At 42.8% G+C, this 27,961-nt stretch overlaps 1 protein-coding gene across 4 annotated transcripts; it reads left to right on the forward strand.

Moving 5' to 3' along the window:
* Positions 1–842: 842 nt before the first annotated feature.
* PLCXD1 (phosphatidylinositol specific phospholipase C X domain containing 1) lies at positions 843–27,950 on the forward strand. 4 transcript variants are annotated; one of them, XM_014251214.2, is made up of 9 exons: positions 843–1,029; positions 9,077–9,199; positions 13,410–13,501; positions 13,965–14,107; positions 17,373–17,509; positions 20,692–20,820; positions 21,348–21,503; positions 24,942–25,125; positions 26,402–27,950. In XM_014251214.2, exons 4-9 carry the CDS (start codon positions 13,996–13,998, stop codon positions 26,695–26,697), a joined length of 1,014 nt encoding a protein of 337 aa, XP_014106689.2. In that variant the 5' UTR covers positions 843–1,029; positions 9,077–9,199; positions 13,410–13,501; positions 13,965–13,995; the 3' UTR covers positions 26,698–27,950. The 4 variants fall into 4 exon arrangements, with proteins under 4 accessions (XP_014106689.2, XP_014106696.2, XP_005516558.2 ...); XM_014251221.2 differs by having other exon boundaries at positions 9,077–9,188; XM_005516501.3 differs by lacking the exons at positions 843–1,029; positions 9,077–9,199 and adding an exon at positions 9,393–9,574.
* Positions 27,951–27,961: the final 11 nt, after the last annotated feature.

A 27,961-nucleotide genomic window follows, 5' to 3' on the forward strand; every position in this document is an offset into this window, starting at 1 on the left:
GTACAATACCCTCAGGAAAATGAAGACTATGTGCAGGGAAGAATGAGAATGGGAGATGATTATGTGAACTATAGCTGTCCTAGTACAAGGAGCTTTCCTTCGCTGTTTTCCCATACAAGGATTAAACACCTCAGAATTTACTAGGAGATATCTGTATTCCTTTCCAGTCCCCTGGGGGCACCTGCACAGACAGCTTGTGTGTATTTAAGAAATTCCCTAAAGACTTGTAGGCTTACTGAAAAACTGCAGGAAAATCCATTAATCCATATTTTGTTTGTACTCCTGTCAGTCTGTACACTTTTCAAAGTGAAGCTGTGCCTGTTGCCTGTGGGCTAGCCTTTGGAGATAAGTTTTTAAGTAGAGTGGAGAAATAAACATGTTCCCCAGCCTTTGTTTCTTATGTGGTGAGCAAAATGGTTGGCTTTTGTTTTGGAGGGAGACCTGTCTAATCAAGATGAGAGGGACAGGAGTATGAAGGGACATGCCCGTTCAGGCACTGCTCCAAGTGGAGGCTGAGCCTCAGCTGCTCTGTCAGAATATGAGTCATGTTTTTATTTGTGTTTTTCTGAGCCTGAATTGAGAAAGCTTGTATAAGAAATTTTATAGCCCTTGACATCACTCTGCACTTTTGCAAGACAATAGCCTGATGTTTTGCCCTAGGTGTTGGATTAAATAGTAACTGGAGATTGTGCAAATACTTCTCTTAGCCATGATTATCATGCCAAGGCCTTGCGCAAGCTGGGGACTTCTGTGGCTGGGGTGGCTCCTGTAACATGTGACATTAAGATAGCTCCGTGTGTCTGTCTGTCTGCATCATTGTTGGTTGGCTTTTCTTTGAAAACACTGGTAGAAAGCCCACACAGGAGGACCTGAAGGAAGAACTGCATCCAGACCACCAGTGCTTGCCATCAGGGTGAATGTGGGTGGTACACAGAGCCCATACGGAGCGAAGATAAGCTGCAAGTACACCATTCTCCTGTTGTTCACAAGCATATCACTGCTTTTGGGTCTCTAGGGTGTCACATTCTGGTAAGCAAGACAATGAAAAAGAACATAGATTTCTGCATAAATGTGTTTGCATAGTTGTATCCTTTATTTCTTTTAAATTACCCTCTCCTAAATTCTGTCTGTGAGAGCAAAGGGAGTTGAGACCGTAAGAGCAAACAAACTTGTGTTTCTCAACCTCATGCTAATAGCTTCAAGCCTGAAATCATTTGGGGATTTTTTGCTTACACAACAGCTGAGGGCTGTTGTGTGAAGAATGAGTTTCACATATTTTGATGCCTTATGGATATGTTCTCAGAAAAATTTTTAACCTTTTAGGACCGTTGTTTTCCCCTTCACCCAGTCCTGCAGTGATTTATTAGCCGTAACTAAATAATCTCACTGTCTCTTTTAAAGCTGCAATAGTAGGAATGTGGCACTTTCTTTTCTCAGCAGTACACTTAGTGGGTAAAATATGAATGCAGAGTCAGCAGAACTGTGTTCCCCTTTTAGCTGTCCACTTGCTCTCCAGCTGCTAACTTTTGGCTCTTGCATGGTGGTATCTTATGGCCTTTTTTCCTCATGGTTTCACAGTTGCCTTACAGTGCTACTGTGAGCCACTGTGGGTGACCATTTCAAATTTATCATACTTCCTCGCACAGGCAAAAAAAATATTTCAGTGTCTTTGGCTGCCTCTGTCCTGAGGTTCTTCTCTTCTGGTTGTCCAAACTGGGGGACCTGCTCAAGTCCCTTGTACAGAAATGAGAAGCACAGAGATTTGTGTGCTTAAGACAGGTCTGGAACACTCCCTGTTGTGCTCCTCAACACCAGAGCTGAGAAACAGCTCTGTGCCCCAAGCTGTTGTTGGCATGGTCCTTGCAGATCACAGGATCCAGTGGGAGAAAGCTGGTTCGGAAAGGAGCAACCTGACATGTGAGGCAGAGCTTTTTGCATCCCCTGGTTGAAAAGGAAAGCAGATATTTTGAAAGATGACTGAGTTTCCTTGCTGAGATGATCATCAATGCAAAGGAAAGAGTCAAGCAGCAGGAAGAAAAGCAGGGTTGGAGACTATGGTCATACCACTGAAAAAGTGAGGGCACCTGAAATGAGAGTCTTCGGTAATGTGGTGTCTTTAGGAAAGAGGTAGAAATCAATCAGAAGTCTTTGGTAGCAGTATGTCTCTGTTGGAGTCCGAAGAAGGTTAGATGATGGGCATGCTAGCTGTGCTCCTTTCCCCCAGCTGACTTTTAAGGGTTGCTAGCTTGTACCCAGAAGCAGCTGGGAAGAAAGAGAAGATATGTTGGGAGGAGAAGCAGGTGAATGACAGCGTGGCTGCGTACACCCTAACTGCTGAAGAGAAGCTCCATTTAAAAAATCATGTTAGTCTGGCAAACTGTATGTCCCATGAGGCTAGGTCTGCTTGATTCTAATTGTACTAGCCTCCTTCTAATTCTATTTTTCCAGTCACATCTCCCAGCTTGGAATGTGGCTGCAGGCACAGAGCACTGCTGGGGTTGCAGAGCCCTTGCAGGGTTTCCTTTTCAACCTCCTGCCAAAGCCAGGCAGTTCTGGGATGGGATGGGATGTGATAGGCTGCTCAGGGCTTGGTCCACTTGGTGCTGCAACACAGCTACACGAGGTGATGCAGCAGGGTTTTAGATGTAAAGGCCTATAGATGTTTAAAGGTGAATCACCAGAGCCCTCTTAGACAAGGTATCAGTAGCAAGTACACCCTACGGTGTACAGCCCTCTGCAAGGGTACCAGACCCCTCTAACCATGGCAGTAGAAAAAAAGTGAAAAAAATCCCCTTTCTTGAACCTTCTGCCCTCTTGGTCTGTGGATGTGGCGCTTGGGAACATGGTTTAGAGGTAAACATGGTGTTGCTGGGCTAAAGACTGGACTCAGTGATCTTAAAGGTCACTTCCCAAACCTTAATGAATTCTATGTGAGCTCCACAAGAGGCAAGCAATGTCTACTCCTTTGCATTTTGCCTAAAACCCAAGGGTCTGTTAGACAGGTTATCAAAACATTGAAGAGATGTTTTCAAGAACCTCATGATATAGCTGATAAGATTTTGCTTCAATTCAGCTTGTGGTTTAAAAAATGCTGTGGATAAGAAAATAGGAAGAAAAACTGTATCAGATTAGGCAACTGCATAAATCTCATTTCCCTAAAAAAACCCCAAACCCTTCCCCTCATAAAAACCCCAAACCAAAAAAAAAACCACCATATCAAAGAAGAAATAACCCTCCTAGTTGCCAAGTTCTATTTCCTATAAATCGTCAATTGTTTGGTTTTTTGTTAACCTCCTTTCCCCACTAGCTGAGCCCTGACCTTCCTTTCAGTATGGTGTAGAGACTGAAAATATGGGTCAAACACTGTAGGCTGATACAAAGTTTGGTCTTCATCAGAGGACCTGGGGACCATTTCAGGATCAGAAATGGTTGAAATATATTTAAAGGAAAGTCTGAATCTTTAGTGATGGTTCTTATCACACCCATGAACTTAGTGAAATTCTTTCATCTTTCTAGCACAGCTGTTCATATAAAAAAATCAATAAGTGCAACAATGAGCAGTGGGCGGGACATCATGTTCTTGTAGCCATGGAACAGGAAAAACTTGTATTTCAACTTGCCATAAATGTCCGTGCTTCCTGTAGCTTCTAACGTGTTTATATGCTTCTGTAAGGGAGATTTATTACTCAGCTTTATTAATATAAATTGATTAGTTGTCCTTGCCATAATTTCAGGTAAAATAGATATGGAGGTATATAAATGAAAGAAAGAAATCCAGCTTTGTTTTTACAGAAAAACTGTCAATCAGGAACATCCTAATCCATGGAGAAGCCAATTGTCAAAACAGTCTTCACACTTAAGTCTTGTTTAGGATTAGTTTTGTTTATAAGAGGCAGTGGATTTTTTCCCTGGTAAGGCATGGGGTGGTTACAAGAGTCTTACTGCATCTGGAGTCCAACAGAATGAAAATTGCTATGGAAAATGAAACATGAAAACAACTACAGTCATGTAGGGTTTGGTCACTGCTAGAGCAGCTTCTCTGTGCCTTGCTTGTGACGTTCATGTAGACAGCTGCTGAGCTTCCTGTGCATTGGGGTGGCTTCTTGCTTCTGCTTTTAGTAGAAGGTGGTTTGTTAACACCTTGGGGCTTGGCAAATCTGCTTTTATGGCCAGACAACATTGCAGTCTGCATGTTCTACACAGTGGTAGCAACATCCCCTAACTAAAAATGTTATGTAGCAACTTGAAGGGTACTTATTTTACTATTATAAAGTTTAAAGATGAGCATATTTAGTGTATGTCTGAATATTGATTAATTAGCTCAGGCTACAAAAAGCCCATAACACAAACCATTGGTGGGAAATGTTAACTGGAATGTTTATATGAACCCTTCCAGCAAAACTGCTATCCTGGGTGTGCAAGAGTGGGACTCTCCTGGTAGCTGCAGCCCTTGTGCGATTTTTCACCTCCACATTCCTCACACAATTACCAGTGGAAAGCAATCTGCCAATGGACAGTGGGATTTAGGAGATGTGGATAGAAAAAAAAAGGCCCAGTAATATGTATCATGTAGTTTATAAATGACTATGCTATTAATTAATGCCCTGTGGTAGTGTGGGAGGTCAACATGGTGCTTTGTTACCCTGCAATAAAATAAGTACATGTAATAAGAGATGAAGTACTTTCTTAGGTTATCTGTCCCTTCAGAAAACTTACATCATTTTTCTGTTGTAGATTTTAACATCCAAGATAAGCAGTGTTTGACCCACTTGACATCCTGAGCTCATCTTCTACCAGCTCTGCACCTTAATCCTCTGCTGTGGATGACTTGTGCTGTTCACAGTGTGAAGTTCTGTTGGAAGATGAGCTTTTACTGCAGATCATTGCAGATCATGCCTGAGATGCCCAAGACATCCGTCCTCGCCTGCTTTTGCTATTATGTCCCAATAGGTGTGATAATGCAGGCAGAGACCAAAAAGAAGCACCAAGACTATGAAATTGCAACAGATTTGCTCTGCAGGGCACAGAACAGGACTGGCTCTGCACTGAGGATCCAGTTTATCTGATCTCTATCACCTTGTGAGTCACCTTTGTTGCTGAAGCATGGACTTCAAAAGGTCTTGCTCCATGGCAGGTTATGGTTGACAGAACAAATCAGCCATGCATGGGGGGAAAAGAACTCACCCAATTTAGAAGAATATTCAGTTATCTCCCAGCAATCCGTTATCAACCCAAGGCCACCAAAACTTAACCAATATGAGAACCACAGGAGTTAAAGTCTGGATGGCTTAAAGACCCAGACACTGCTACCTCCAACCTTCGCCCAGTACTGGAAATTTGTCCCCAAGGACACAGGAGCCTAATTTTCACAGCTGATCACAGGAAGAAAGTGGGTGCTGAAGGACACAAGACTATTTATGGTGCTGAAGGACACAAGAGTCACTCCCTCAGCTTCATCAAAGTGATGAATTTAAGCACAAAAAAGAGTCCTTCCTCCTTCTCCCCATCATGTGCCACCAAGATAGAAGGTGCACACAGGAAAGACATGGATAGGGCATGGTGTGTTGATGGTCCTGCTTTTCTGAGGGCAGTGGTTCAGCCTCATCCTGCCCAGGCAGCTGCCTCTAGTGCTGAAATGAGAGCTGCCTTTGCGGACGACAAGTGTGAGTCGGTAGTCACTTCAGCTTCTCCAGGGATTGGGACATCAGAGTAAAGGGCTTCATTTCTGACCTGTTCCAACTAGGGAAAAAAGGCAGAGATTCATGCAGGACAGGGAGTTCCCACATGTTTGAAGGGTTAGCTAACAAATTAATAGTAAAGGGAGGAATGAGGAGGTTTCCCTCCTACCTGTAACTCGAAATCCTTTCTAGTGGACAGGAATGCATTTAATTTTTTGTGTCTCTCCAGTTCCTCTGTTAAGCCCAGTTCTCTTACTGCTCATGTTTTCTCAGGTGCTGGGTCTGAGGACAGAGTTTTGTTTATTTCCCCCTTAAGTTTCTCCTCCTACAAGGACATTATGAACAGCTCTCCTGTGCATGTTGGAAGGGCTATTCTTATCTTGTTTTAAGCACTATTAGTACCAGACATGAAGTAAGCTGGCTGCACCAAAAGTGTTTTGGGGCATTTTAACTCTTCTTGTCAATAAATGCTGTAGTTAAATTGAAATGAAAATCTTGCTTGTTTCTGTTTGAGAGAAAGATTATTTTGTCTGCACCTTTATCCATGCTCACTGAGGCCTCTCTTACATTGGTGGGAAAGGATCAAAATGAAAGAATTCGAGGATTTTTCCCTCTACATTCTTCCATTTTAAATATTTCAGTTAAAATTTTCACTAATAAAATTCAGCTCTATTTTTCCCTCTCAGCAACACTGTAACCCACGTCTAACCACCCTGGTAGCATTTTTACCCGCCACCAAATTTTATCACTGGCTTTGCCTGTTACAAATAAAGCAGGGCTGTTTCTTCATGGTGGAATTGGCATGCTGCAATGTGTTTGGGAAACCTAAATCCCACCCCAGTGCTTCTGCCTAAGGTTTCCTGCCATCTGGTGCCAGGTTGTCAGAGTCACACCACTGATACAAGGACCAAGTGCAAAGAAGGGCTCCAGACTGCCTCCCATCCTCCTCACATCCTGCTCACAGCATTGCAAGCTTGAGTAGCCATTGTGGTCTCATAACTCTAGAAGCAAACACAGGGAAGCAGTTTCAAGCTCTGAGAAGATCTGGGCTGCAGTTTTCTTCACAGGTCTTCTTATTATTACCCAGAGTGACGTCCCTGGTGCTGCAAGCTGCCTCCTCGATGATTCCCCTGCTCTTAGGAGACATTGTGGCTGCTGCTCCTAGATATACAACCTCTCAGAAACATTAAGCTGCCTGTTTGTTCTAAAGCCAGAAATTAGGTGAAGGTCGAGAGGACTTATCAGTAAGTCAGGACAGGGACAAATATACACATTGCCCAGGGCGTTGCAAACATCCTCAGAACAAACACTCCAAATCCAGGGGATTCAGTTAAGGTTGTTTAAGTACTTAGTGATATTTTTATACATTACAGCACAGGTGATCCATATCTGAAAACAAAAAACAACTGGATTGGAAGACAGAGGTCTCATGCAATATCTCAAACAGTGTACATTTTCAAAAAAACGTCGTAAACCTCTAATTCGTCTGAACAAATCAACTGATTTCTCTCAGACAGAGAGCATCATATTAGTATTCCAAAGTGTTTAAATATATAAAATCCAGTTTAAGGCTCCATGACTGCTGCCTCTGTGACTAACAAACCAGAGATTTCTCTCTGATCCACAGCTATAAATCAGACCTGCACTTCCATCAGTCCCCAGACCTGCACTTCCATCAGTCCCCATACTGATTGTAGCTGCCTGTTTGGATTAACTCAGATGCTACCATCTTCCAACCTCTTCACTACTGAATGCTTCAAAACCTGATAAGCTCCTTCTGGATAAGTTCTTTTCCTTTTGAGCTCTGTCCTGTCTTTTTAATGCAGAAATTTATTTTGTGAGGAGGATAAATCTTGGGCTTTTTTCATGTCCCTGCTTCCTCATCTTGAAATTTGCTCATCTTTATTTCTGCAAACACTGCTAAAAGTTATCCTTGCCTTGACCTCTCTTCAGAAGACATGCTTATTCAGGACTTTAATCATTTGTTAACTTCCTGTCATTCCTTGGTTTAAGGAATTCCTAAATCCCTCCTGAGAGACTGATCTCAGAACTAAACCAAGAGCAACTCTCTTGACATCTTTAGTAATTCCAGTGCAAACAAAGAAGAACTGAAACACAAACTCAGACTTGAAAGGGTGGGAATTAGAAGGGTTTGGACAGGGCTTGAGATTTCCTGATAGAGTACTTCTGTTGAGGTGAGACCTGCAGGATCATATCCACATCACTCAGGAGACACTTCACATTACTAGGGTGTAAAGTCCTATGTTAAAGCCCCTAGAGTAAAATATGTGATTTTCATGGTTCTTTTTGAGTTTTCTGTTGCTCATTTCAAATCCACAGCAAAATAGCTTTTCATTTTTTCTTTCCACAGTCATGCTTTGCCTTTTAGTCCAAGCAACTTCACACAGGTTTGTTCCACAAGACTGGAACTACATCTGAGTGTAGTGTATTCATCATGGTAGTATCCAAAGACTGTATCCTGACTGTCATTTTGTCACACCTTCAGAGTGTTAATTTTTTAAACAAATGAAGAATTAAAGTTTGGTTTTTACTCCTAGCCTTTTCTGATTTAAATACTTTCCTATTTATTTCATTCCAGGAAGGGCACAATAACACTTCTCTGTAAGTGTTCTCAACTACCTTCTATCATGGTGGTACAAAACACACAGCCATCAAATAGTGTCTTTTCTTTCCTACCTTCTCCTTTGCTTTACTTAATTTCTTTTGGTGTTTCATCCTTTTTGTGTCTAGTGCTATAGCTTGGTGCACATCTATTCTGCATCTACCTGCAGCTAGTTTTGTGATACTCTATAAGAGCTGATATATAAACAGCAGCCTGAACTAATACATATAACTGGTGTGTAAGCATCACCCTGAAGCCCAGGCAGCCCTGCTGTCCTGGCATTCACCAATGGAAATGACTCATTTAGCTGAATGTTAACCTGATCTTGCTGCTGTTGGTACCACAGCAAGTTTTGCTCTCATATATGCTCTGTCTCATGCAAAAATGAGTTAGTAAAAAAAGTCAGTGAAAAAGGCCTGTCTGGAAAATACATCCTTGCATTAAGAAGCACAACACTGCAGCAGCCTGAAGTATTGCTAATCCCAACTGCAGTATGATCCCAGAGCAGTTAGATCCCAGTTCCATTGTAGGTGACCCTTTAGGAATGCTGCCCTGTGGAGAAAGGGGAGCTAATATTCTCTATCCATTAACTTCTTTACTTAGGGAACAGTGTGTTCTAGTGTGCTTTTGGAGCAATAAGGGATAGGTGAGATCCTTTCTCCATCTGTCTGAGAAGGCTGAGAACACACCCTGCTTCAAGAACTGCACCGCGGATTTGTACGTTTGCCTTTACATGCCATTCACTCATCTATTTACCTCCTGCCTCTTTACACAGAAAAGCTTTTTGAAGAGCTTGCCAAGATTTCTGCCAGGTGGCATCATAAGTGAATTTCACCACAGCTGAGGGCCTGCCAAGCTTTGCTGGACAGACAGAGCAGGAAATTAAGGTACTTTAAAGGTATATATATATATATATATATATTTGTAAATATTTATTTTAAGCCTTCTTGCATGAATAGATTTCAAATGCAGCAGCAGCATGGCATGCACTGCTACCTGGAGGTTCCTCCGCCTATCCCTGCCCGCAGGCTCCTCCTGGGAGCAATGCCCCGTCAATCCAGAGAGCGGCTCTGCGCTTCGGGCAGCGTCACTTCACCAAAACCACTTCTCCTCCTCTTCTTCATCCCTCCCGCCCCTTCTTCACCTTCCTCAAACCTGCGGCCACTTGAGCCGGGCGGGGCAGCTCCGCCCCGCCTGGGTGCGGGGCCCCGGGCGAGCTGGGGTGCGCACGGCTTCCCGAGGAGCCGGCATGGAGACGGAATCGTTCCTCGGAGTGAGTAGAGCAGTTGCGAAGGAGAGAGAGGGAGGGAGGGATGGGGCTCCCGGGAGGCGGGGGCAGCGCCGAGCCCTGGACCCCCTCGGCCCCGAGGGGCTGGCGGCGCCCTCCGCTCCGGGGCCGCTCGGGTACTGCTCCTCACGGGGCTTCCTGTCATTCCCGTGAGGGTTCTTTTAGCTTCTGGGTCGGCTGCAGCATATGTTTTACTGATGTAATCATGAATAGTTCTTAAATTATGTCTCCCTCCCGGAACTGCGTTGGCCGGGCTTTGGCCGCGTCCCAGCGCTCGGGGCTGGCGGGGCTGTGCGTGCAAGGCACCCTCCGGCGGGGCACAGCCCGGGCCGGGGACAGTCAGCCCCATGCTCTCGGTCTGCTGCGGCTGGAGGGGGGTGATCTCCAGTGGCTTTACACGTCTGCATGTTTTATTGCTTGTTTATTGCATGTATCCCGGTAAAGTCCTCAAAATGTAATTGCTGCCTGTATGCAGAGGACCCACAGCTGATGTGAACAAGGGGGGCGAGGGTAGTTAGGGTGGGTTGTTCTTGCATGGAAGCCAAGAGCCCACCAGAGTCTCTCTATCACTCTCCTGCTTGGCAAAGGGAGAGAAAAAATGTAATGAAAGGCTCATAAGCCAAGGACAGGGAGAGATACCTCACCAGGTACCATCACAGACAAAGCAGACTTGTATTGGGGAAAACACTGAACTCCTTACCAATGAAATCAGAGTAAGGTAATGAGAAATAACCAGAAAATCTTAGAACACCTACCTCCCGCCCCTCCATTCTTCCAGGGTGCAACTTCACTTCTGATTTTCCTCTACCTCTTCTACCTGCAGGGGCACAGGGGGATGTGGAATGGGGGCTGAGGTCAGTTCATCAAGTATTGTCTCTGCTAATCCTTCCTTCTCAGGGGGAGGACCTCTTGCGCTCTTCTGCTCCAGTGTGGGGTCCCTCCTATGGAGACATCCTCCACAAATTTCTCCAATATCAGTCCTTCCCATGAGCTGCAGTTCTTCATGATCTGCTCCAGTGTGGGTCCTTTCCATGGGGTCACAGGTCCTGCTAGCAAACGTGTTCCAGCATGGGCTCCTCTATCCATGAGACCACAGGTTCTGCCCAGGAGCCTGCTCCCACATGGATTTCCCATGGGATCACAGGCTCCTTTGGGCATTCACCAGCTCTAGTGTGGGACCCTCCACAGGCTGCAGGTGGAGGACTTTGCTCCAGAATGGATCTCCATGGGCTGCAGGGACACAGCTGCCTCACCATGGTCTTCACCATGGACTGCAGGCAAATCTCTGCTCCAGTGCCTGGAGCACCTCTTCCCTCTCCTTCTACACTGGCCCTGGTATCTCTCTCACATATCTGTATTCCTCTTTTCCTGGCTGCTGTTGCACAGCAACTTTTTTCCCCTTCATGAATCTGTTTCCCCAGAGTCTCTACCACTGTTGTTGATGAGTTCAACTTTGTTGAGCATCAGGCCCGCCCTGGAGCCAGCTGGCGTTGGCTCCGTTCTACATGGGGAAAGTTCCTGACAGCTTCTCACAGAAATCAGCTCTGTAGACTCCCTCACTACCAAAATCATGCCATGCAAACCCAACACAGCAGTTTATCACAGTACTCTGTGTAGGATGAAATTACATGTCTGGAAAAGTGGAATAAAGAAACAGTTCTCATTTGTGAAGTTTAACATTTAGTCATGAGAGGTGGCAGCTAATGATCGCAATTTCATTTCTCCAGACAAGCCTTGGTTTCTCCCTAAAGGCTGCCCCTCAAACATGAGGCAGCAGCTGAGTTTAGAGGTGGCAGTGTGAACATCTAGGGCATTGCGTGGGAGAGCAGGAGAAAACCTGGTCCAGTCACTTTTGTACAGCACTTGATCAGCAGATGGTAATGGTGCAGCTCCTGCCATGCACTGCCAGTGGCTGCCATCCCCAGTCTCAGGGTACTGTGGGAGAAGAAGAGGAAGAGGAGAATGAGATGTGCATCTCTCGCGTATGTTTGCAGGACTGCAGCATGTCTTGGTCTTGCAGTTTCTGCTCTCTGCCAGCTTTCCTCAGGCCCAGCAGGACACTCTTTGGGAAGTGTCCTGGTCCTGCAGGGGCAATGATGGCAGCTGAGAACCTGGGGCCTCTGCTCTGGCTGGGTAATGCCAAGGGGTCTCTTGTACACCTCAACAAAGGCTTGATGCCTCTGCAGGGACTTCCTCAGCATGTGCTATCCTGACTCCATGGTGAAAGGGAGAAAGGCACCACCATGGCAGAAACCCAGCTTTTTTCTGTCAGCTGTGAGGCTGTGCCTGTCTTAGCCCTAGCAAGGCAGTGAGAGCACTCGGCAGGAGGAGAGTGGCAGCAGGCAAATCTGCACCCTTGGACACATCCTGGGGGTGCTGTCAGTGCAGAGGAGCCTGTGCTGGGACAGGCTCCCGGCAAGATTTAAGGGTTTTGCTATGGGCCCTCGGGATGATGGGCACCTGCTCTAGGGGAGTGTGGGTGGCTTTGGGGAATTGGAGAGCCCCAAAGGCTCTGGAAAGGGAGCTGCAAATTTCCCCCCTCAAAAGAGGAAAAGTGATGCTTACACTCAGGTTTCTAGTCTGCATACAGGACCTGCGTAAGTGTTGCCATATGCTGTCTCACAGGTCCTGTCAGCTTCAGAGCTGGAGAAGAGAGACTATTCAGTCTTTATTAAACAGCAATGCTGTTTTAAACACCTGCAGCCCCTGTCTACACTGATGCTACTTTGTACAGAGACTAGAGCAGAGCAGCTGAGGGTGAGCAGTGCTGTGCATTCTGATAAAGTGTGAAGCAGCAAAAGGTGACAAAATGAGCTGCAGACATCTGTTGTCTGAACAAGGGTGTGTGGGGGACAGAAGCTCATCATGTTAAAGTGCAGAGCCAGAGGATGGGTGAGTTGATCTGCCTGATACCTGAACATCTTTCTAAGAATAAGGTTAGCTGATATAGCATATAGAGACCAAAGGCACAGCAAGGCAGGCTAGGCAAGTGATGCTATGTGCATGCACCAGTATAAAAGCAGATTGTATCTTTTTGTGTGGTATGGACACAAAACTTAGGAATGCAATTCCTAAAGTTGCCTTTCAGATGACCCTACATGACTGTCAAAAGAAGAAAAAAATCTATTGCACCATGTTTAAGGAAATGTTCCTCATATAAGTGCTGTGGCTCTCCAGTATATATGGAAAAACGAACCACCTCCTAGGAGAAACAATCTTGAATGAATGTGCTAAGGTGCAGCAAAAGGGTATTTGCAGAGTACAAAATCTCAAAAATACATTATCTGACTATGGTTGCTGTAGCAGACAAGAAGGAATCATTTATATTGGCAGCTTTTAAAAAAGGCATTAAAAAGGAAGCTGTGATATTAATGATGGTAATCACTGTGCCGTGATCTAAAAGAAACTCTCACATTAGCTGTGACAAAGCCTTGAAAGCAGTGAAAAGAAGGATGGCTCTAATCCCCACTCCACCAACTGAACTAAGAACATCCTAGGGAAAAAAACCCCACAACACAGAGAACTTATTTTTGTGTTCTGCACAATCGAGGATATCATAGAATGAAAAAGGAACAGAATAACTCTAGTAGGCCCTGGTGATGCCATGATTTCTCATCTGGGTTCCATCCACTGGCACTCCTCCATGACCACTGCAAATTTTTCAGAAGATCCCAGAGAAGAACAGTTCCAGAGTAGTTTCAGGAAGGTCTGAAATACAAACTGAAGTACTTATGATTGTGGACTTGTAGGGATGATAAAAACATTTTGGTGTTCTACAAAGCAGGAATAAGGAGAGTAAAGTTTTCCTCTTTGACCCCAGATGCTGGCATGACCTACAAATCCAGTGTCCTGACATCTTTGTAAAGACTTTTCACAGAGGTACTCCTGTGGCACCTGATTTCATCCTTCAAGGTAAGTGTTCTCTGGGGACCTGAGGATAGCAGACCCAGCCTCTGTCCCAGCCCTGCCATCAGTCCCCTTGCCATGCTCCTGGGACTGCAAAGGGTAAAGGAATGGATGCAGTTTCACACTGGAGGGAGGTTCTCCTTGTGATTTCACAAGAGCCAATACAGACAATAATTTCTCCATACTAATGAAACTGCGTATATTTGTCTTGGCTCGTTTTTTTTGTCTCACTTGGTCAGTTTGCAAGCCTGAAGCTGGAACCCACCCTTTGGCATTGTGCTGGGAGACAGTGTTATCAAAAGCAGCATGTGTCGTGGCTGACAAGCTCTTGACATTTTGCTGCAACTACTTGAGAGAAGGGTTGGCATTTTTAAACATTTATAAATCCACCCTACACAGGTGCAATGTCATTAATTCAGCTGCAGTATATGGAATGGTTTATTGTTTTCCTTTTCTTTTTCCCTCCCAGAACACCCTATGAAGTCCCAGAGCACATACTAATGGAAGGCCCTTTGCAAACCTTTGTTCATGTGTGTCATGAAAATGGTCAATGGATGTCACGGTTACCAGAGAAACTCTGGGATATTCCCCTCTATAACTTAGCTCTTCCAGGTAAAGATTTACTTTTGTTCTCCACTGTTTTTCTAGCTTGCCATTTAAGCATTGGAATATCCTGTTTGTCCCATTTCAGGATGGCTATGTTTATTATTTGGGTCAGTGTGTGGGGGAGGGTTTGTGTGGTGAATAATGTGAATAATGTTGGTCTGTAATGTTCGGGGTTTCTTAGAGGGGAGCGGTAAAAAAGGAATTTTTTATTGTTTTTTAGAAATTAAAAGAAAGAGGCACTTTGTGTCATCTTGTCAGATACTATTAACAATCTAAGAATTGGCTTTTTTGGGCAATGATACAATACTTATACAATGATACAATGATATAATTCTTGTGACTTCCTATATAATAAAATGTTTCCAGGAGGGGAGAATGAATATTTTACATTATTATTTGTTTCTTTGTACTGCCTAAAAGAGGCTGTGAAGTTGCAGAAAAAGGAGAATTTAGACTTGTAATTAACATGTTTTCATTAATGTAGATTGCTATTTTTCTGCATAATCCACCTTATAAAAACTGATTTTTTTATGTTATGTGTAAATGCATTTAAATGATACCTGTGTATTATTACTCTTTCTTTGGCCATATTATTGCTTCTTTCTGCTGCCTTGATTTTTTTCCCCCTCTCTCATTCTGTCAAAAAGATTTATGGTGTAATGTGATTTCACTGACACATGGGGAGGCACCATCAGCTCTTGAATGATTCCCTTTGCCTACACATCAAAAATGGTACTAAAGAAAAGTCTAGCCCATGTTTTCTCTCACACCTAGATGTAACAGGTAGTTTGGGAGGAAAGTAGCACAGCCTGTAGTTGAACGCTTTATGTAGGCCACAGGATCATAGGTTAATTTTAGGAAAGGCATATATTTAGAGATAGTGTGAAGTCTTGTCTTCAGTGGGTAGAGCCCTGGGAGAACTCAATAACTTATTTCATAGGGACTTCTTATATAACATAATTTGAATGGATGTTAACTTCTAAACAAGCACATCTCTGTTTAGGATAAAGCCTATGTAAGAGGACTAGGACAGGTGCTATTAAAAAAAACCCTCTAGATTTCTTACTTTACCATCAAGAGAGGAAAAAAGAAAAATATGTATCAGTCTTATGACTGATGAAAGAAGGTAATAGTCTTCTCTTTTCCTATTTTTATTCATATTGCAAGAATCATTCAAAAGTCGGTAGCACTCTCAGTGGGATTTTGTTTTGCTGGAAAATGAGCCATGTTGTTTCTGTAAGACTTTCACCTGGCATTTCTTGGCCATCATAGAAAGTGGAGAACCTGCTGACGGGTTTGTTTGCCTTCCTGGCTCTCCTCCTAAGGGTGACCTTGTTATTCTTGCAAATGTTTGTTGTTCTTGTGAATATGCCTGCAGGGAGAACAGGCATCAAGAACAGTTGAAGGCAAGTCCATTTCAGCAAACATTAGAGGAATTTTACAGAGCATTGCAGGCTATTAGTTTGGAATATTTTAGTGTCTGTCCAGCTGACCTACAAAGCTGATCTAGCCCAAGTCAGAACACAAACAGATCAAGACCAACCAGGTCAAGACAGCTCTGGCAGGTTTCCAGAGGGAGGAAACCCAGTTTGGAATTGGAAGTTTATCTCATAGAAGGCATGCAAGAAACATGACAGTGGATTCTGAAGGCATGATGAGGAAACAACGGCAAATCTCATTAATTAGTGTTGTGCTTGCACCAGATGCAGCACAGTGCTGCTGGGGAGGTGTGGATTCAAGGTCTGGAGCTACTTACCTTGGTGCTAGCTCACTATCTTTACATCATATATGTTGTGTCATGGATGTACCCATCTTCCTTTCATTACTGTAACTCTTGACATCACAAAAGACTTGTGAGTAAAACATTACTATCTGTTTGCTGGTTGGCGTCCATAGGTGCAACACCCATCAATGGAATCCTGCTCATCTCTCTCAGACTTGGATTTGGCCCATGGGTATTTAATAGTTTGACTCTTACATCTTCTAACACACACTTCTTCTATTGCATGCCCTCAATATTGATCTTCCATCTGCAGTGAGTGAGGTTTGGGTGTTTAAAGCAGTAAAAAAAAAATGGCTTTTAGAAGGTGAAAAAAATTGAGTGAAACATCAAACTATTATTGACAGTGCTGAAGAACTTTTATTTCCAAACCAGTCCTTTTTACTTTGTTCATTAGAAATATTACCACTGTCACCAGTAAGACTGACAATTCAAGAACGAAGTTTCTAGCACCAGTGAACAATTAGTTTGACAGAAGACTGAAACCCAAAAATAAGCAGATTCTTTGCAGATAGTCTGTTAAGGTCCAAGCAAGGCACTTCACTGAGGTATTAGCTTTTCTTACTGGTGCTTTATAAAACTGGAAGAAATAATGGAACAGAAAAGCTAGCAAAATCACTGGTTCCCTGTCCAAATGAAATTGTGAGTTGCAATAGTTTAATCTAAACATGATGCAAGAGATGTGTCAGATTTATTAAGACTTCAAGGAAATAAAATATTTGGGCAGACTGGTCTTGGCTCTGATGCCTGTGTAATTCCCTGTGCTGGGAAGAGTCAGGTAATTTTTGAAGTCCATCAAATGAGGATCTTGTTCATCTTTCACTCATAAACTTAGACTTGGATTTGCCTCAGAAACCTTCAAGCACCCACCTTGTTTGTTGTTTCTGTAGGGGAGGTGGGGGTTGAGTTCAGGAGGACATTTTTAGCAGACATTTAAGATAAAAGTTTTTAAAGTGCCAAGTTAAGTCTTGGTCCAGTCAAAGGTGTAAGAACATGAATTTCTGCTTTCAGTCATAATCTCCCATGCAGAGATGAGGGTATTGACAATGAAATCCTGCATTTGGACAACTCTGAAAACATGACAAATTGTTAAATTGATAAATTCAGCCTTCAGCTATTTATTCTCTGAAAAAAACAAAAGTTTTCACATCAAGGTAACTATTTTGAGGGAAGGCACCATTTGAAACAGACGATCCATGTGGTTTGGGGCAAACAACAGCAATGTGTAGTTTAGATGGGGACTGCTTTATTGAAAAGTGTCAATGCCTTCCCTTCACAAGGATTCCACACTGAGCTTATTAATGTTAGGTGAGCAACCTCTAGAGACAATTCCACCTTTTTGCCATAACTACAGAGACTCACAAACAATATAGGTGTGTGGCTTGCAAATGTGGTGGCCTGTCAGGTGTGCACGTGAAATGTAGCCGTGGAATGTGGTGCTGAGTAGTTAAGAAATGAGATTTTCTGTACATTTATTTTTGTATACTACAGGGAGTCACGACACTATGACCTACTGTTTGGATAAAAGCTCTGCTGTTAGTGGCAATGAGTCCAAGCTGGTGAAGTTTTTAAGCAAATGTCTGCCCTGCATTGTACACCCCATTATCATGAAGTGGTCTATAACACAGGTAACTATCATCTGGTGTTCTCTTCTTGGCCTGGCAAAGTTGATGCTTGTGCTGCAGAGCTGAGAGTGTGCAATGGTAGAACAGCCTGCTGCCCAGAAATCTGTGCTCTCATGAGATGCCATACTTGGGTGTTGTGGTTTAACCCCAGCCAGCAACTTTGCTGGTGCTTCTTGCTGTCCCTGGGTGAGATAGGGGAGGGAATTGGAAGGGTAATAGCTGGAGAACTTGTGGGTTGAGACAAAGACTGTTTAATAGGTGAAGCAAAAGCCACATGTGCAAGCAAAGCAAAATAAAGAATTAATTCACCATTTCCCATGGACATGCAGGTGTTCTGTCATCTCCAAGAAAGCTGGGCTCCATCGTGTGTAAAAGCATCTTAGTGTGACAAACACCATCACTCTGAATGTTCCCCTCTTCTTCCCCCAGTTTTATATGCTGAACATGACTCCTTATGATGAGGGATATCCCTGGGGTCAGTTGGGGTCAGCTCTGCTGGCTGTGTCCTCTCCCAGCTCCTTGTGCACCCCCAGCATCCTCACTGGTGGGGTGGGGTGAGAAGCAGAAAAGGCCCCAACTCTGTGTAAGCACTTCTCAGCAACAGGAAAAACATTCCTGTGTTCCCAATGCTGTTCCCAAAACAAATCCAAAGCACAGTTCCATTCCAGCTAATATGAAGAAATTTACTCTTTCCTAAATCCATCACTCTGGAGTATGAGATAGGAGCCATACCTATCTGATCACCTTTTCTGGGGAAAAAGCATGCAGTGAGGCAGGGACGTGTGCTGGTTTTGTTAAACAGCTTGATACCGACCACTTTGGTACTAGAAACCCTTTTCCACATGTTTGTTGTGGTGCTAAATAACATTTAATATTAATGTCACTAACAGAGGGTTTTATTCTCTTGCACTTTGTTCAGAAGGTACTTGCTTGTCATTTCTGTTATCACTGTTGTGTGAGATGTCAGTTGTTTTCCCCACCTATACTGGGTATTTCACCAGCAGCAGAAACAGAAGAATCCCTTTTTGAAGGGATTTTTTCCCATAAAGATTAAGAGAGTGAAGGTGTGGTCCATCATGTAAGGCTTAGTTAACTTTTTAAAATGTGCAAATATTATGCTAGTAGTTATCTCTTTGTTCCTCACAAGTGTATGTTAAAGACAAAATTACAGATCATAATTTAAGATTTTTGATAATTTTTGAAGATTCTTCCAAAGAACAGACTTTCCTGACACAAAAATCTTTCTGTTTTTTGTTTTTATTGAAGGAGTAGTTCATTATTAGGGAATTAAAACTGAATAATTGATAAATAGCAATAAGCATGCCAAGGTTTCTTTTGGTTTTTTTTGTGTTTGAGCAGCTCTGGCAAATTGGACTTAGAGACTACCAGGTATCAAATTTGAACCGGCAATGAGCTGATGTTGAAGGCACTTGCTTAGCACAGATCCTTGTTTATCTTGAGCTGCTTTTTTTGAGGGGACTTCAGGCAATGAAATATTTAGAAACCTTGTAACTTGTGGGTTTCAGGCCAGCAAAGTGACCCTGTTGGTGACAAACAATCCCTTAACATCATTATAGTAATTTTCTGGTCCAAACCCAGTGTGACAAGCAGGAAGTGGCCCAGTGCTGATAGGGAAGAGGCACAGCTACAATCCTGCCCCTCCTTAGCTCTGCCATGCTCCAGTTATCTCTGTGGGGAGATGACTCCACCCTTTGGTATCCAGAGCAGACACCAGGGAGCCCTACTGATGGTAGGATCCACAAGTTCCTGGATGGCCCAGTGCCTGGGAGTTGCCTGCTTGAGCCCCAGCTGCTGTGGCTGTCAGTCTAGGGGCACAAATGTCTCCTGTGTGATGGCTGTGGAACTTCCCTAGATGCCTGGTGTGAGATGGAGGCACTGAGCAGCGTTGTTCCTCAGGGCTTCCTTTTAAAAGTTGCCCTTTAGGGGGCAATGTTCACATTGCCTAATTCAGTACCCAAACCCAGGAGACTAATTAGAGAGTCTCATTTGTCTCGTTTCCCTGTCTAGTCAACAGATAAGAAATGAATTTGTCTGAAGGGCAGTTCAGAGCAGCTATTTCATTTGGTGCTTTTTCTGGCCACAAAGGTTATATATGACCTACAGCCATGTACACACCCATCTCCAACATACTCCAAGCAAAGGCGTACAGATCATCCCTTCAACTGCTTCAGCCTGGTGGAGGCCAAGCAGGCACAGGAGGAGCTGTTGGCCAGACCCACTGCACCCCCTGGGGCACAGGGGCTGGTCTGTCCCAGCACAGCCTCGGGAGGCTAAATTCATGTCCGAAGAACAGGAAGTTAGGGGTTAAACTAGGCAAGGTGGGCATCCTGCCATGTGTGTCTTATCTCTGCCTCAGTGCTAAAGCTATGAATTTGGATGTTCAAGAGCAATGCCTTGTACTGATCAGTACCATGTATGATGTCTGAAGCCTGAATTTTTATCCCTAGCAAGTTGAACAGAGACAAATTAGTGCTTAAACGTATTTAAATTGATTCTATTTTCTTATGCTAAGAGAGTCTTGGTATAAGGAAAAGACACATAATTTCGAACTTTTTGCCTCGGAAACAGCTTTATCACCTGTTCTATTTAGCCCTCAAACTCCATGGAAGTGCTCTGAGGGAAGTGGATATGGAAGAGGAGTGCCTAGTCTAGTAGGACTTCTACAGGTTAATTCAAATTTTATAAGAAACTTTATATTGAAAAAGAACAATAGCCAGTAGTTTTTTCTATTTTTGTTTTTCCTTCTGTTGAGGATGTGTGAGGTCTGCAGAGACAACCGTGGTAAAGTCTTTGATCTAATAAAATAAATTATGGCATTTCTGAAGTGCTGATCCTGCAGTTGTTTTTTAAATGAATAGTTGTGTGAAGAGCGATCACGTACTTATCCACAGGTTAATCGATCTTTAACTTTCAGAACACAACAAGGGCAACTAAACTAATCTAATCTGTACTTGCAGTTTATGCTGCAGGGAAATTGGAATCCCTCTTGTCATAGAGCAAAATGCTTCCAAGTTGCATTTTGGTGCCATACAGTCACATTTTAAAGATGAAAGACCTGTGAAAAATGCCATAGGGCTAACTTTGTACCCTTCTTTTAGCTTTCTAAACTAAAGAAACAAATCTCTTTTGTGCTCTCAGAACTGTTATCTTGTTTCACCTTTCAGGTCCTGACTGTGACAGAGCAACTTGAGTCTGGAGTTAGATACCTGGATTTCAGGATTGCCCACAAGGCTAATGATCCATCTATGAATTTGTACTTTGTGCATATGGTTTACACAACTGTTACCGTGCAGGTATTTACCTTACTTTTGTGACGACTCTAAAAGCAGTGCCATTTCTTTCGTTTAAGGGCCATCATAACCTAAAAATGCTGGTTCAAGGTCTTCTGAGTAAGTTATTTGTTTTTCTTTTGTGAGGTCTTCAAACTAGAGAAAATCAGCAGGGCTGGAAGTTAGTTTCAGCAGCTCCACATGATACTTGGGCATCAATCTTTTCCTCATCCTCAAACCAGAATCTTTGTGCCTGCTCTCTAGCTCCTATCCCCTACCACGTGCCCAATGTCCTGGGGTTTATCCTGTTGTCCCAGGATGATACACAGGGCATTCCTGTTTCCCTGGTAAGGAGAGAAGTTATTAAAGGGAAGAAGGCATTAAAAGCCCTATATATTTATAGAAACACTTTTTTTTTTTTTTGTTAGAAAACACAGTTTTTCGTTATTGTAATTGTGAGTCTACTCCACCATAGCTGCTCTGTGGATTGTATGTCCTTTCCCCTGCATAGCACAGATAACTTTCTAAGCTGCCATACCTCTTTGTTGTAGGATATTCTGTGGGAAATATTGAGGTGGTTAGAAACTCATCCTCAGGAAGTTGTTATCATAGTCTGCAGAAACTTTGATGGATTAACAAAAAGACATCATAATCATCTTGTTGCCTGTATAAAATCGATTTTCCAGTGTAAACTGTGTCCTAGAAATGTAAGTATGAGATCCCTTTTTTTCCTCATTTTTAAAGGAATGATACATCACAGTGAGATATTTGATTCCCAAATTTTTAGATACATTCTACTTTCACTGCATTTCTAACCTCAGAAAGGTACCATTTGCTGCATCAGAGATAAGTTGTTATCTGATAGAACTCAGGAGAGAAAGCAAACCTACATTCCACAGTGTGGAGGAGGGAATTAAATTTGACTGTTATGTCTGTTGAGTTGTGGGACAATAGTAGAGACGACTGTAATCTATTGCCCTGAGTTTTCTTGGAAAAGAGAGGGAAAAGAAGAGAGAGAAGAAAATAAAAGAAAATGAAAGAGAAAACAAAGGAAAATAAAAGTTGTGCATCTTGCATATTTATATAATTTAAATAGTCCATTTTTGGTGTTTTCACAGCAATAATTATAAATTATTTTTTTTCTATTCAAAATAGTTTAGGTTGGGAGTGACCTCTGGAGGTCATCTGGTCCGACACCACCGTGCAAAGCAGGACCAGCTTCAAAGTTATGTTGAGCTGGGGCCTGCTCATTCTTGATTATCTCCAAGGATGGAGATTTCACAACTTTTCTATGCAAAATTTGACACTCCCACAGTAACTGTGTTTTCCTTCTCTATCTGATCAGAATCTCTCTTGTGTGTGCTGACTTCCATCCTTTGCTGTGAATATCTGAGGAGTCTTCTCTACATTTACCCCTTAGGTATTTGCAGACAGCAGTAAGAGTTGTCTAGGTCTTCCATGCTGGACAGACTTAGCTCCCTCAGCCTGTCCTGTTTTGTCATGCTCCAGCTTCTTCTCCGGCTTCTGCTCCAGCCTCTGCTCACTCTGGTTGTGTGCTGCTGGACTCACTCCAGCTTGTCAGTGACTTCTTTCTACTAGGGAAGCCCCAGCTGCAAACAATACTTGAGCTGCAGTCCCACAGCCGCTGAATAGAAGGGAAAATCCCCTTTTATTGATTTGCTGTCTGTGCCTCTGCTAATACAGCCCAGTTCACAATTGACCTTTGCCAGGTGGACACATTACTGGCTCATGTGCAGCTTGATGTCTATGAGAATCTTCAGGTCCTTTTCTGCAAAGCACATATCTTGCCAGCTTCCACCAGTCTGTCCTGGTGTGTGGGGGTTAATCTGTTCAGGACTTTGCATTTGCTTTTGTTGAACTTTATGAGGTTTCTATCAACTTGTTTAGCTCCCTCTTAATAGCATCTCTGCCCTCAGTGCATTTCTGGTGGCACTGACTTTCCTGGAGCTGACCTCCTAACCAGTCTTACAGTTACCCACACCTCCAGAAAAGCCTTAATTTAAATAATCAGAAAATACTTGACTGCTAGATTTTAGAAGCTGAGACTTCTATCTCCCTCTGTTTTTCACAAGGTGTGGGAGCTTTTAGTAGTTAAACAATTAACATTTCAAAGATGCACAGGAACAGAGGGTTTTCTCTGGAGATGTGAGTGGTACAGGAGAATGATGACCCTGTTCATGATTCAAATTCAGCCTTTGAAGCTGGTGTATCAGTAACATGTGATATTACCATTTCAAAGCGTTTTGTACAGCAGAGTTAAAATAGAACAATTCTCAGCAAAACTAGGGGATTCTGAATATTCAGGCCTCAGCTGAATAACTGAAGACCTGAGTGACACTGTTTTATTGTTTCCCCAAATAACTTGAGCATGTAAGTTGTGGATGAGCAGAGATACTGGAGAAGGTGGTCAAATTTGCTTTCAGACACAAGGCCAGCTCTTAAAAAGAAGAAAGTTATTAACTGCAAAAGGGGAAAGTTGCTGATGGCAATTTGTTGAATGAAGGTATTGAAAGAATGATCTAAGATCACTTCACGGAAGAAAGAACATTTCTGAGTTGTGTCCAGGAGGATAGAGAAAGACAACTGGAGAAAAGACAAACCAAGTGCTTCCCTTGAGTGGGAAAAGTTTATATCTCTGGTGTCAGTGACCAGCACAATGGATATCACCATTTTTGCTAGTGGTACCATTGCAAGTTAGGCACCTGTGGGATTTTTCAGGACCACAGATTTAGATTTGCCATCAAATATCCAAGTGCTTTCTGTCTTATTCTAAAATAAACTGCTACCTACTGTTTTTCAAGACCGCATCTCTGTTGTTGTACAGAAATAAGCGTCAAAGTGTTTATGAAGCAGCTGCTCAGGCAAGGTTTGTGTGTAGTACTGGCACAGACCACAGTGTGACAATATTACACTGCATTTAAAATTTTAATTGTCTTAACTATTCAAGGCATCTTCCTTTGATCTGAATTACAAGGGTTTAAAAATCCCTTGTTAGACTTTCATTTCTGCTTTGTTTGCAAAATAAGCACATGTGTTCATATACACATCTCTGGTAGCTTTTTTATTTTGGCTTTTATTGAACATCTCTGCTTGTTTGTTTAAGAAGTTCCAGCTTTAGAAAGGCAGCTGGAGTAAAGCAAAAGCTTCAGTCAGCCACGAAGTTTTGTAGCTTAAGTAGCTTGTGCCTTAATTTTGCAATATTTTCTGACCTAATGGGAGCTTGCATTCTCTCTTTTGTAGATGAATTGACAGGGTTTCATTCAACCCTCAGCTTTCTTCAAATATTTACATTATTAATTTTCAAGTGCCTTTGGCTTTTATTTAAATTAATAAACTAATTGGAACATCAAAAAGCCACCATTTCTTTTTCACAAGCAGCAAATGTAGTTTTTAACTACAACATTCTCAGAAAAAACAATGCCTGGTAAATATGGTGGTTTTGCAAATAAAACTAGTCAGAGGGCCTCAGTTCTCTCCAATGGTAACTTCTGAGGCTGGAAAACGTAATTTTGTCTTGAGACGCTTAAATTTAACAGCTCTTTTAGCCCATCTAGATAGATAGATAGATAGATAGAATATATATGACTCAGGTCTTCTTCTCTCTCAATCAAAAATGCCAGGAGCATCCCAATTTCATAAACTTTCTACTTAGAGAAATGAGAATCAATGTAGCTCCTGGTGATTCACATTTGGTCTTACCAAGTTTTAAGCAGTTCAGTATTTTTTGATGGTTACTGTGCCAAGTTTGCATCAATATGCAGAATCTGCCAAAATGATTCCTGCTTCTCTCCATCTGCATTCCTGCAGCAGATGCTCGGTATCCCCCTCCCGTAACAAACTTTCAGTGGCTTGTGCATGAGGGCTGACACAGGGATGGTTTCCTATAAACAGGTGTAAGACCTCTACATGATCATAGTTGACTTGTTTGAGGAAAGGAGGAATTTGCTGAAGCTCCCAGGGTCCTATTGCCCTGCAGCTTGTAAACCAGCCCATCACCTACTGGGATGCTCATTTAAAAGCTTTATCTGAACAGAATCTGTGCCAAGGTGATACCACACATTAGTATTTGGACTTTGGGAATGCTGCTGTGGTGCTGAGCTCAACCTGGACACACTTCCTTTTAGGTGGTACCAACGCTGCGGACCATGTGGCACCTCGGCCATCAGGTTATAGTCTCGTACGAAGAGGAAGTGGAACTGGAGAAGCACTGTGAGCTGTGGCCCCCCATCCCATACTGGTGGGGAAACAAAACATCCACTCGTGCTCTTATCCGCTATTTGGAGCGCATGAAGCGGATGGGCCGTCCAGGTAAGCACAGGGAGTTGGCTCAGAGGAGAGAAGGGGCACTGACAGCAAAGCAAAACAACTGGGATATCAAGCAATTGTTGCCATATGGGATATAACAACCCTGTGTGTGCTGTGTGCCCATGGCTGCTGGGCGCTCTGCCCTCCCCTGGGCGAGTGCCATGTTGTCCTTGGTGGTGCTGTCAGTGCATGCACATGCACAGACTACAGAGGCTGTGGCCACCTGGCTCGTGTGACCCACAGAAAGGCAGCCCTCAGCGCAGGCCAGCTCGCTGGTGTGGCTGTTCCCACCGCATGGGTAGGAGGCTGCTTCCTCAGTGCAGTGCTTGTTGCTTTAGGCAGCACAGGTGATGAGAGGAGTGCATTCCACTAGCCTTGTTGTGAAAGGGAGCCCCTACAAGGGGGCTTATCACTTTCTACAGCTACTTGAAAAGAGGTTGTGGCAAGATGGAAATTGGCCTCCTCTCCCAGGCAACCAGCAAGACGAAATGGCCTCAGGCTCTGCCAGGGAATGTTGAGGTTGGAAATCAGGAAGTTTCTTCACTGAAAGGGTGGTTAAGCATTGGAATGGGCTGCCCTAGGAGGTGGTGGAATCACTATCCCTGGAGGTGTTCAAGAAACAACTGGATGTGGCACCTAGTGCCATGGTTTGGTTGTCGTGGTGGTGTTTGGTCAAATGTTGGACTCGATGATCTTGAAGGCTTTTTCCAACCTTAATGATTCTGTGATACAAGAGCAGTACGAGAAGAGTGTAGCTGCACATGAAACAGCAGCACTCAGGTGTGCTTGTGCAGTGTAATCTGACAGAGGTTCAGTTCTGAACCTCTGACACAGGTTTTGAAGTGAATGCACAGGGCGGTGATGGGGGAGCCGCTCCAGAGGCACACTCCCCAGCTGAAGGCAAACGCTCGTGTGGGTGCACCCTGTGTTCCCATCCATTGCAGGGGGAAGGCTAAGTGTTTGGGAGCAACCCTCACAGAAACAAACTTAATTTACAGAGGAGGACTAGTCAGTGGACAACCTTTAGACTGCAATGAATAACTAGACAAATTTAGCTAAACTGGAATGTGTGGATAACCGAGCGTGGCTCAGGAATTGTTTACTACAGCATGCAGTTGCAACAAGGGCAAACAGTTGTAGGGACATCAAACAATACAGAAAGAGTGTGTAGTTAGTATTTTAATGATCCCCACTGGAATGAGATGTGAAAGTAATGCAATACGGAGAAATTTCTCCTCAAAAAAATATTTAATGTGTCACTTTCTCATTTTTGTTTCAGGAAAATTCTTTGTGGCAGGGATTAACCTTACTGAAAATTTAAGATATATTCTTGTACACCCATTTGGATCATTGAAGAAAATGACACTCCAGAGTCTTCCATGCTTGAAAATCTGGATAAAGCAGCAGTATCCAGGACAAAAAAAAAAATGTATTAACATAATTGCTGGAGACTTTATAGGAAACAATGATTTTGTCAAAGATGTGATAGAACTTAACACAAAAATTAATCCTCCACTCCACTGCCAAAGTGAACTGGAACAAATAGCTTTTAATTCTCAACTTCCTAATCTATGAAAAGTTGAAAAGGCTTTGTCTGCATTCATTGTGCCCTACTGTAAACATCCTGAATCCCATAAAGGTCCAATTAACTTAAATCAGGAATGCTTTCAAGGCTCAGTAGGAAGAGGTCTCTCAACATCATCAGGGTTTTGAGGCCTTTGGACAGAAAAGAGAGCAGGTGTACCTTGCTGAAGTCTCTAGAGAACTATGGTATAGGTGTAATTTTTTTGGAGGTGCTTTGATTCTGCAGCAGCTGGCAAAACTGAAAGTCCCAAGAACTCAATCTTATTTTACATAGGACTAAGAAGGAGGAAAATGTCAGTAGCTGCATGATTTAGTGGTAAGATTTTTATCTTTCTTATAACTGTAAGGATATTCTGTACTATTTGCAATCCAAATTCTTACTCTTTTGTATCAGTCTGAAATTGACTTGTCTTTTCATAGTTTCTGTTAAATAAACAAAAGGAACAGTTAAAAAATATCTTTGATATATCAGAGATGCTGCACTGACAATCCAGTTTGAAATTATTTTATATATGCACCAACATGCTGAGTATCATTTGTGAGCTATTTTACTAACAGGGTAGCCCCAAAATTATTTGGAATTTTTAAGAGTTAATGGAATTTGCACTTAGTCATGCCAATTCTGCAGGGATAAAGATACCAAAACAAGGCCCTTACACAGTTTGTCTGTGGCAATTGAACATTTTACTAGGTGTTGCCTAAGTACGCCTTACACTGAAAATAAACACAGAGGGAACAAATTCCTGATCTTAACCTAAACTGCCTTAGGAATACAGATTCTTGGCTTCTATCATGCTCATTTGGGATTTCACACCTGGTCTTTTATTTAGCTATTTTAGTAGCTCTGTAATTACTTTTCCTCTCACTAAGTAGTTTTTGTGTATGTCAAAACGAAGAGGTTTATGCCATTTCCCATTGCATACTAATTCTGTTTTTCTAAATGAACTGTGTGGTAACAGATCATCATGAAGGCAAGACAAATGTCAAGCATCAGGACTAAAATAAAACCAATTATTGTGTAAAGTTCACTATGCAACTTCACCCATACACCTCACTTTTTAGATGCACTTTACATGCAAAAGCTAAATTCAGTTGTCTGATAATGTTTGCAGAAGTTTTTCTGCCTGTCTTTTGTGCCCTCTTTTGTACCCTTGTTATTCTAATAAAACTTGATCTCTCTCTGCAATATGGAATGAAATAGTTTGGTTTCTCCTTTCTGTGATACTGTTTTATTGGTCCTCAGTAGTAATTCATA

Source organism: Pseudopodoces humilis, chromosome 2, assembly GCF_049639895.1.
Source record: "Pseudopodoces humilis isolate 2021_Gansu_Grassland_sample_001 chromosome 2, ASM4963989v1, whole genome shotgun sequence".
Lineage (NCBI taxonomy): Eukaryota > Metazoa > Chordata > Aves > Passeriformes > Paridae > Pseudopodoces > Pseudopodoces humilis.